At 43.8% G+C, this 11295-nt stretch overlaps 1 protein-coding gene across 1 annotated transcript in view; it reads left to right on the top strand.

The window, feature by feature from the left end:
• The first annotated feature begins 279 nt into the window (after nt 1-279).
• rxrba (retinoid x receptor, beta a) overlaps nt 280-11295 on the top strand; it is a 30794-nt gene continuing 19778 nt past the window's right edge. Inside the window, exons 1-6 of the mRNA XM_080735462.1 lie at nt 280-374; nt 2236-2432; nt 5200-5429; nt 5974-6127; nt 7581-7760; nt 10992-11050. Coding sequence (XP_080591588.1) covers nt 2417-2432; nt 5200-5429; nt 5974-6127; nt 7581-7760; nt 10992-11050 — 639 coding nt within the window. The 5' untranslated portion in view covers nt 280-374; nt 2236-2416. The remainder of the gene's footprint in view (nt 375-2235; nt 2433-5199; nt 5430-5973; nt 6128-7580; nt 7761-10991; nt 11051-11295) is intronic.

The raw sequence follows: 11295 nt of genomic DNA, 5'->3' as shown, positions 1-11295 counted from the left end.
TACATTTTGAATCCCAGGCCAGACTTTTACTTAAACAGAGCATTTTTACATTGCAGTATTGATACTTTTACTCAAGTAAAACATCTGAGTACGTTTTCCACCACTATATAGACAGATAACATAATGTCAATTTGTCAAAATCACTCACACACACCATCATAATCACGATTTCATTCTTGCAGGCAGGGGAGACCGAGGGAGCTAGGGAAGGGTGACTGCGCTGAGAGCCAACGTGAGGGGGGAATGACTCTGAGACACTCGCACCCACGTACACGCGCACGCACACACACACACACACACACACACACACACGGGGCCTAGTCTGAGAGTCCCCTCCACATAAATTCATGCGAGGAAGCGCTGCCATCATAAACGTCAGTATTACATCCAGACTGTCTGTCCCTATATACTGCATGCGATGTTGTTGTTTTTATTCCGTTTACTTGGATAGCGATCGGATTAACGTACGTTGCAGAATATAAGGCTATAAACACTTTTTTTTTCATCAGGCGTGTTGCTGTGCTGCGAATGCATATATAGCTAGCTTAGCTTTAGCATTAGCTAGCTAAGTGTTTAGATGTACACCCATGATATTGTTACACATGCGTTACATTCCACACCGTTGTAGTTATGTTGCTTTAACAACGAAACACGCGCTTTGTTTGTTTATTTTTGCACGGCCGGCCGGCGTGGCGAATGAATTTTAGCCACGAATGCAGTGAAAGTAGCCTTAGTTTACGAGCAAGGTATATTAAAAAAGAAGGTACGGTCACCGACGTCATTTTCGCTATCACGCAATTCCAGCCGGCAGATTCTTTGCAAGATGGGAGCCAAGCTGCAGCTAGAAGTTGGGTGAAATGCATTGGAGTCTCAAACACTATTTCTGAATGATTGAGACCTCCAAAAAATGCTCAGCTCAGAGACACAGAGACTTGCTCACTTTAGCTTGCTCGACGGTCTCACGTCACGTGGCTCAAGTCCACTTGAGATTGCGGCCAAGTCTGGCAACCAAATCTCGTGATAATTCCGAGCTAGAAATCGGAAGTGTTAGTTGTAAGTAGTGTTGCCATGTTTGCTTTTTATAAGCGACCTTGGGCTTATTTGTTTGTAAAGTTGCTTGTAAATATTGGTAGTTGCTAAAAGTATTGGTATCAAAATGTAATTAAAAGTACCAAAAGTACTCAAGATTTCAAATGTATAAAAATCTTTTGAAAATAGCAGATCTATAAGCTAACAATTTGTTGCATTGTGACACGTTGTGAACTTGTATATTGGTATTTTAATGTATACAGTAGGCCTATAGTATAGGTTTAAAGTACTCATAGTGCCCGGCCCCTAGTTGCTTCTTTTGAGCTTGTTTTCCTAGACCGGGTTGCTTATTTCTCACAGAGTGAGTAGCCTACAGTGATTTGTACTGTCATGAAACTGTACTTTTTTCTATTGCAAACTTCTAATAAATTCTTCAATCAATCAATCAATCACAGAATTTTAGACGCCTTAGTAAAATTATAGTGTACACATCAAAAACATATTGGCTGGAAAACAACCTGTGATATGCATTCTTTTATATTCCTGAAACGATTAACTGACAAAGGACACAATCGTTCAGAAATAATGTATTCACATTCACAAGCTGGTCCAGCTGGCTGCCATAGACTCCAATGTATTTCACAGAACTTCCGGTTAGTTTTGGCTCCCATGAGCGTCAATGGCGTCTGCCTGCCCGGCCACTAAGCTGACTACACCTTCTTTATTTTAGCCTTGTTTACGAGCTAGCCCGAATGCTAACTTCTTTAGCCAGCTGGTGGTTTGTTGCCATTCGTCCGTCGGGGCCGGGGGGCTCCACCTATCTCCTGGAACGGGACGTTTCGGTGTGTGTGTGTGTTGTTGAGGCTGAGGCTATGTATTATTCATACTGTCTGTGTCTGGTCTGGGGGTCAGTAATCGATAACAAGGTGGACGATCAGCGCTCTGTTTAGGTTACCGAGGAGGGCTCGGCTTGTTGGCAGGCCTGGGATCAGCTGATTAGCTGGCTTTGCCTTGTAAAAGACATGTTTGATTTAAACAAATAATATGCATACAGATAATAGACACTTTGACAAGCTCTGGCTTTGGAGGTGAGGGAGTAAACAAAACAAAAATCGTTTTTGTTTTGTGTTTTATATTTTGTTAAGCTACGTTATGAAGCTCACACGCACCCCATTTATCTCTCTTTCTTGTGTTGGAATTTTTCAGCTGTTTTTGGTCCCCAACCTCCTCCTCGGGGCCCGGGCCGCAGTCCGCCGCGGTCTACAGTTTGGTAGCGGGCCGCTGACGGAGTGAAGCACGTCGGACTGTGTGTTGCTACCGAGCCGCCCCTGTCCCGGCTGTCTCGTCCCCCCAAGCACCAGCCAGCCACGGTGTCTAGTCTGTCATCATGGGAGACAGCAGAGGTGAGACAAAAACAACAACACTGGCTGTGTAACATTGTTGTTTCTTCTATAATTTTAACTGCCACAGAGTAATACAAACGTAACCAAAAATGTACCAGTAAAGGTTGCAAATTGCAACTCTAGATTTTCTTTTTAATATGTTGAGTTGCAACACCAACCATTGACAGCCAATGCATCCACACAGAAAAGTGTTATCTGATTTGCCAACATTGCAGCTGTATGGAAAGCTTGAATTATCCTCTTTCTATCTGCAAAGACAATGTTTTCATGAAAATCCACTGTAGATGTTATGAGCTACTTTCTGTCAATAAAATGTTCTAAGTGTTGGAGTTTGGAAGCGCTCGTTTTCAATAACGCAATGTCCTGCTGCCTCCTGCATTATGTGACTTTTTGAAACAGGTGGTAGCCTACGCAGGACCGTTGAGTGATTTTCCAACAGGCGTTTCCAAACTCCCAACTCCTGCACAGAATGTTATGGTGGCTTTATATGAAACACACACTTTGCAGATAGAAAGAGGATAATTAAAGCTGCGTTTAACATTGTTTAATATCTTCAGATAGGACCTTTCTGTTTGGATGTATGGGCTCATTGGGCTGTCAATGGTTGGTGTTGCAACTCTAGATTCAACAATAAAAAAGTTACAATTTGCAGCTACAGTAAAGGGTCCATTTGGTTACATTTGTATACTCCCAGAGTTAAAAAAAATGATACCTTTATCACTGATGGCTTTGCTGTGTATCAGACCGGCGCGAACTCTGCATTCAAAAATTGAGACATAATATCATGACAGTCCTTGCACATCGACGGGAGCGTGTAGAGGGGAATGTATAACAGATACAAATTATGATGACAGAAATAGTTCCCAAGACTGCAGGGCATATCAACAAAGGTTTCGGCTGGGGGAAACACACTGATACTATGTCACAGCATTTGTCAGCTGCCTCAGCAAGAGTTCACACTGGTGTCACATTGTGATTTAGCCCCGATGAGCTGTAATAAATCAATACAGCTGAATGTCTATATTTCCACCACCCTCTGCCAGGCAGTGCTCCCGCACAGTCCCATCATCAGCAAGTGTCGGTTCTGCTTGTAACACGATAACTTTGCACTTTATGAAATTGTGCGTGGACAAACTAGCCTGCCTCAACTATGTATCGCAGTCATATTTATTGCATGGGTGTGTACATTGGAGGACTTGTCTCGTTCGTGCTCATTTTGAAAAGTGCGTGAGTGCATGCATGCAGTCATAAAGCTGTGGTTGATGGAACTGCCAATCATGAGACACATGCTGTCCCCCGAAAAGGTCAAGAGTCAGTCTCTGAATGTCTAGATATTATCACATTTACACACCTGGTATTGAAATGTGTACACATAGGGTTTGGCTAGGCTGGTATGCACAGAATCAAATATCACAATATTATTTTTACTGGATAGTAAATGCCTCTAGTCAATACCGATATTCTGGCAATAATAGCTGGTTAAACTATGGTGAAAATAGCCCATCAAGCTCACAACCTGTTATTGTGAGCACGTTGCGTTGTGAAAGTATAAAATAAGGCTTAAGGGATTAAAACAAGGAAAGTAGATGTCAGTAGTCTCATTTCAAGATATCGATATAATATTGATTTATTGGACAGCACAAATTACACTCGGGGCAGCCGAGCAGGAGGAGAAAGGTTTTGTGATGCGAACTGTGGAGTCGTGGACACTGACTGGACTGTGACACTGCACAGGTTTGTGTTTGTTGTGGATTTCGCAGTGATTGTTGAGCTGGGGACTGAGCTGAAAATCGAACTGTTCTGCATGACGCACACACACAACCCTCCGATATAGCTCTCGCCTCTCAGAGCGGCATGAAACAGGAGCAAATTACCACACAAATCAAAGCTAGAAAGTGGGGATGGATCGGACATACACTTAGAAAGGATACAAGAAACATAGCAAGACAAGCCCTAGACTACAATCCTCAAGGCAAGAGGAAGCCAGGTAGACCAAAATCCAACTGGAGGCGGTCCACGCTTGATGAACTGTCCAAGACAGGGACCTCCTGGCAAGAAGCAAAAACTATTGTACAGAGGAGAGTGAGGTGGAGATCCATGGTGGACGCCCTATGCTCCCAAGGGGGCCAAGAGAGTTAAGTCAAAGTAAGTCAAGTCTCAGAGTGGCGGCCGAGGTGAGCTGCTGCTGCGCTCTCTCTAGTGTCTAGGGCAGGCTATTAGTCTCAAAAGTAATGGTGAAAAAGACCTGTCCGTTTTCCCCGGTTCCATTTCGAGGTCGGATCCAATTTAACTCAGCTACTTTTCGGATCGGATCCATCGGGCCGGGGCTAGATAAATCTGTATTTTTCTCAGGGCCATTCGGTTCAGTCCGAATTTCCTCTGTACCATTTCGGCTCGGCTCCCATTTTTTGGACCTGTGCTACCTTCTTCTACAGACAGTTGACCTATATGGTGTTCTTATTTGTTATTGCTATAATTATCCACTTTCAACTGGGCCTCCCTATTTTTTTATACATACTGCATGTCATTGTGAGGAAACCTTTTTTGAAAAGTTTCCAAAAATTGCAAAACTAGATCTAGAAGCTCACAACGCATTTATGTGAAACATTGTGAGCTTGTTGATAGGCTATTTTCTCATGACGCCATCGTATGAAATGTATTAAATAGGGTTACGTGGTTATGACAAGATTTGTGATAAAGTAATCAAAGTAGTCTCTCTCTCTCTCTCTCCCTCTCTCGTCCTCTTTTTATATTTCCATACCGCCAGACTCTCGGAGCCCTGACAGCTCCTCTGTCTCCTCCCCGGACCAGCGCTCACCGCCGCTGACGCCCTCTGCGGCGTCGCTCATGACCTCGCTGCCCTCCATCAATACGGCAGGGGTCAACAGTCCCATCAGCAGCATCGGCTCTCCCTTCTCCGTCATCAGCTCCTCGCTCGGCTCGCCCTGCCTCCCCGGCACGCCCTCCGTCGGCTATGGGCCCATAAGCAGCCCACAGGTAAATGGGAAAATGGTGGATTTATATAGTGCCCTTATCCAAGGCTGATTGTGCAATACATTCACCCATTCACACACAAATTCATACACTGTTGCAAGGCAATTAGGGGGTTCAGTGTGGAGTTCTCAAATTCTGCCCGACCTGACCATACTGGAACCCGACCCGACATTTAGGGTAGGGTAGGGCCTAAAATGTTTACTAATTAGTCGGGCCGGGTTGGGCCACAGGCTCAATGAAAAAAGAAAAAATATTATTTTTATTATTTTATTACTATTACTCAGTGATAGAGTTCTCAAATTGTTTCCAAACACGACCATACCCGACGTTTTCGGGCCGTGTAGGACCTAAAATGTATGCTAACTGGTCGGCCCGGCTAGGGCCTCGGGCCGGCCCAGTTAGGGCCTTAATTTTCAGGCCTGTTGAGAACTCTAGTTCAGTGTCTTGCTCAAGGACACTTCGACACTAACTCTAGCCTGATAAGTTCAGGAACGTTTGCCATAGGTGAGCATCCCTCAACCCTCATGATCGTCCCTCTCTCCCTCAGATCAACTCGACAGTGTCCATGTCGGGTCTTCATGCCGTGAGCAGCTCGGACGACGTGAAGCCTCCATTTGGCCTGCAGCAGCTGTCAGCCCACAGTCCCGGGCCCATGCTCTCCCAGAAACGCCTCTGCTCCATCTGTGGAGACAGATCCTCTGGTGAGAAGAAGAATGCACAATACTCGACTCGACTACATAGAAGAAAGTTCTCAGTCGCCACGACTGATTTCAGTTAGATTCCATAGAACTCAACATGTCTACGGAAGCATGTCATGCATCGAAAATAGGCTATCTATCTACATGTAATTAGTCTATTTTCGGTTATATTAAGATTAAAGAGTTTTTGAAGAGGTCAAACTTGCAATAGAATGTTCAATCTTCCAGAAAATCCTAATGATCTGAGATATTTCATGAACGCAAAGATTAATACTCTGGCGTCTGGCATTTTGTTTTAAAATACAAAATGACTATCCTTTTTTGTCAGGGCTGGTAATATGGCCGACTAATGTGGCATCAATCTGCAATTTCTCCAACTGGTGGTTGTATGCCACCAGCGCTTCCACAAATAATACGTAAATCCTCTAAACAAACATATTCATTTAATTATAACTACACACATTGCATACATATCTTCTAATGGTACATTTGCCTTTTATCCAAAGTGCTTTTCAATGTGTACAGATCTATCAATTACTGTACTCAACCCATGAATCCTTGAATTCATGAAGATGTTTTTGTTTTTGTCGCATTCCCGAGCCAATAATTTGATGACCGGCAGAGTCTCGATAAAAAAAAGAACAGCCACCCAGTCACCAAAAGGTTAAGCCATAGCTGGACAAGATGGGGCCTTAAGGGTCTTGCTCAAGGACACTTTGACACGAAGCCAAATGGAGCGGGATATTGAACCAGAGACGCCTCACAGCTCACACCTCATAAGGCCTATGATGACCTAAATTGTTATTCGGTTACATCTTGGGAACGCATGTGTCACAGTCTGTCCGTCTTGGGACTTGGCTGGAGCATATCTTGTCGTATAGCCTAGGATGAGCAAATACATGTATATGGTTACATCTGTGGAAGGCTGTGTGCTGCATACCAAAATGTAGGTCACTGTGACCCTAAAAACCCAATTTCAATCACTGCTTCTTCCAGTGGAGGACTATGGACTACCCAGCAATGCTTTGACTGGTTTATAGAGATGCAGCCGATAATCGGCAATGGATCGGATCAGCTCAATATGAATGTAATTGTTGAGATGGGTGTTTCCGATCAAAAGGTAAATTCACCGATCTGATCAATGACGTATTATACATGCGCTAGTCTAGGGTTTGTTATGGTTGTGCTGTCATCCTCCTCTCTCTCTGTGTTTGCGTGCGTGAGTGTGAGATAACCTACGCTGTTGTTAAGCCTCGTTCCAAAAGGGACGTTCACTCAGTTGTGACAGCAGTCGTCTATGACGTAGACAACTGATGTCACAGCTGAGTGATGTCACTGGCTGGAAACATCCACGCTGTGTCTATGGATCCTGAGATCCACATCATTTGATTTCTTTTGAATTCTACCCTAGTGAAGTCAAAAGCAGATCCTCTCATTATTTCCCCTCCTCCACCAGGTAAGCACTATGGCGTGTACAGCTGTGAGGGCTGCAAAGGCTTCTTCAAGCGGACGGTTCGCAAGGACCTCAGCTATACATGCCGCGACACCAAGGACTGTCTGGTCGACAAGCGGCAAAGGAACCGCTGCCAGTACTGCCGTTATCAGAAATGCCTAGCCATGGGCATGAAGAGGGAAGGTGAGCGACCCAGATTCACGGAACCGGTAACCGTACGTCTCAGGTGTCCAGTCATGAGTCAGGGCTCCAGGCAAATGCTACACCAAGCAGCTGCCATCATATTGGAACTATAACTTGGCTGTCACAGCCTTATTCTCCTGGCACAAACACACTATGATGTGAGACACGATGAGAACATTTAGGGCAGAGAAGAGTTTTCAGTTGGGATTCTATCCTAGTATGCAGACATGAGTTCTAACCACCTTCTTAACTGGCTCAAAACAATGTTTTCTTTTTTTATATATATATAATAAAAGAAAGGAACCCCTTGAATGCGGATAAAAGGCTTTCAGCGTACAGTATATGCAACAACAGAGAGAGTGTGTTTCGGACTAGAGTTCTTCCTCAGGCAGCATTTGGAAGCCAGTCTCTGTTGTTGAGTGAAAGCATTCAGTTTTTCCCAGTTTTTAAAGTGCAGTGCACTGTTGATTAGCACCGTTAAATGTTTTTGTTGCTATAACCATTACACCATCACCTATGCTTGATTTGTACTTGGTTGCACATAGTGTCACCCATTGTGAGCTTATAGATCTGCTATATTCTGTGTGCGACACTGGTGAGCAACTAAGTATAAGGATACGGGATACACATCTGCGGCAGAAGCATTGTAGCCAACACAGATGCGTCAATGTACCCATTTAACGCTGCCAATGGACGCTAAACCCCCTCGGTCGCATGGAATGGATGGAATTGGAACAGTTACGATGCTTCTGAAGCATGTGTGACCATGCTCTAAATCAGGCTTTAGCATGAGAGGATGAATTAAATATGTCTCCATTAGAGTACTGCTACGTTTCCTCAGTTTGGTGTTGCAATCGAGGAAGCGACCTGGGGGACAGCAGGATTGTTTATTGCATGGCCCTTACAGCAATGGTTGTTGTAGCATGTTGCTGAGAAGTGGAAGAATCCCTGCATTGATCTATTATTGACCTGACATCAGTCAAGTTCGATTTACAAATACATTTTGAGCAGTTGCTTTGGCTTGCTTTACCACCTAGGGACGTGTGATGATTTAAAAGTGAATTTGATTTTAATGTACCTGATGCATTAAGCCATCTAATGGGTAAGAGCGAATGTGAGAGACATTTTGGCATACAATACTCAAGCTCTGCTTCTTAATCTTAGTCACATTTAAAAAAAGATCAGGCTGAGATCATCTTTATGCAAGCCCTCACTGTTAACCTCATTGTTTTTGGTGCCCCCACTCCATACGAGCTCAGAGCAAGGCTTTTTACAGAGCGTTATTACGCAAAGTTATTGTTTCATTGTGACTCTTTGTGTGTGAGCTAATCATTTGAGTAACCCAGTACTTAAGGCGTTGGGTGTACGGGTGGCAGTTATCCGAGTGACTTCACAGTAAGTGTGCATTGCATTGCAAGGCAAGCCAGCAGCAATAAGGAAGACAGTACAATGTTCCACCAGGAGATAGATCTTTCATCATTAGGCTGGTCAAACTGTACTGTACATCTGGGGTCTTCAACGTTTTCAGGCCAAGGACCCCTTAGTTGAGAGAGAGATGAAGCAGGGACCTCCCACAATACCATATCGTTTCATCATTTGACAGCATAATCATAAGTGTATTTTGGGTTTATGTAAATTTGTTTCCAGATATTAAACCACTTGAACCATCAATAATTAATAAACTTGACCTATCATTCTGTACTTGGTCTGCTCTTTTCCCCCTCTACACGAAACTTCTTTGCCAAAAATAGCCGATCTACAATCTGTCGTGAGCTTGTAGATCTGCTATTTTTTGCTTAAGTTATGGACGCTAGGGTTCAAGTGGTTAATATAGAAATGGAGAAAAAAAGCTTCTATCACACAAAGTTTGGAGGACCCCCTGTAGAAACTCTGAGGACCAGCTGTTGAAGACCCCTGTGTACATAATAGTGAATGACAGCAAGAAACGGTAACGTGTTTTTCTTAAATTGAGATATGAATGAAGTGGAGATCCCACCATCTCCACTTCATCATATCTCAATTTAAGAAAAACATAAGTCTATCCATCGAGCCACACAGGAAATTAAACGCCCAATACCTGCGATGCAGGCACCATATACGCATTGAGGCGGCTTCTTTAGCCCTCTCACCTGTTCTCTCTCACTCAGCAGTGGGCAGGCAGATTGATTACTTTCTCCACTGTTAAGTGGACTGTAGGACAGCTGAAAGGGAGATAGACTCGGGGAGGCGTTTCTGCATGGGGGTCACACCCAGGGACAGCGAGGGATGTAAGTCATGCAACGCCTGATGTAAATTGGTTGCGCAAATAGCCGTTCTACGAGCTCACAACACGTCACATTGCGACACATTAAACCTGTAAATGTGAACGGCAACTAAGTATCAATCAGGAGTAACAGTGCCCTTTGGAAAGTACTCAACATGATATTACTCTCTTCATAATCCTATCCTGTTTAAAACAATATAAACTATAAGTTAATGTCTGCTTACTTATGATGATTATTAATAATGATTAATTCTTCTGGAAAATGTTACCATTTGTATATTTTTTTCTCTTGTTTTGCTAGGATAACAATGTGATTCTTGTAATGAAACTATATTTTCACCAATGCATTCGATTTGTCGGTGAAGTGATTTCATATTGTAACACTGCATACCTTAAAGGGCCAGAGAGAATGAGTAAAAATAGAAAGGAGAGCGAGAGCAGATGTAGAAAGAGGAATGTTAACCACTTAACCCTGGTGTCCCAAATGGGGCATGTCATTATAGGTAAGCATTTTCTGAACAGCGAAAGAAAAATAGCACATCTACAAGCTGTCAACATTGTACTGTAGAGCAGCTATTCTTGCCTCACGGTTCTTAAACCAATGACACTGTCGTACGATGACGTATAAAATATCAGAGAACAGGGTTACAAAAGTCAACCTTAAGTTGTTAAGGGGCAAGGGAGGAGGAGATGAATGGAGCGATGGAGGAAAATGGAATAAGAGATGAGAGGAAAGGAAAGAAGTCAATTAATGAAGCAGTAAAATATTAGGAAAGGAGGGGAGGAGAGAGAGAGAGGGAGGGATCGAGCGAGCAAGGGAGGGCTTGGGGTTGCAGGCCAGCGAGGGGAGAAGAGGGGAGAGTCGTGGGTAAGCCTTGCAAACACTAATCCCCCTCTCCCCTTCTCTCCCTCTTTTGTTTTTTGTTTCCTCTCGTTCTCCCTCCCCCTCTCTCTACCTCCTTCTGTAGTGGTCCAGGATGAGCGACAGAGATGTAAGGAGGAGGGAGATGAGGGTGGGCGGGACTGTGTGCGTGCGTGCGTGTGTGTGTGTGTATGTATATGTGTGTAAGTGTAAGACCTCACTTCTACTTGCGTGCCGTGTCGTACATTGAACGTGGTCGATCTACAAGCTCACACCAAATTGCAACATGACGTGATGTGAGCTTGTAGCTCGGCTAGTATTTCCAACGAGCGACACAATGCGCTACAAACTACAACTTGCATAACAGAGCGATGAGTTTACCTTTTTTTGGCATACTCTATGAGCAGAAA

The sequence above is a fragment of the Nannobrachium achirus genome, assembly GCF_963921795.1.
Source record: "Nannobrachium achirus genome assembly, chromosome: 10".
In the NCBI taxonomy this organism is placed as follows: Eukaryota; Metazoa; Chordata; class Actinopteri; order Myctophiformes; family Myctophidae; genus Nannobrachium; species Nannobrachium achirus.
Note: the sequence above shows the minus strand (reverse complement) of the source record. Positions and strands in the feature narration are given on the sequence as shown.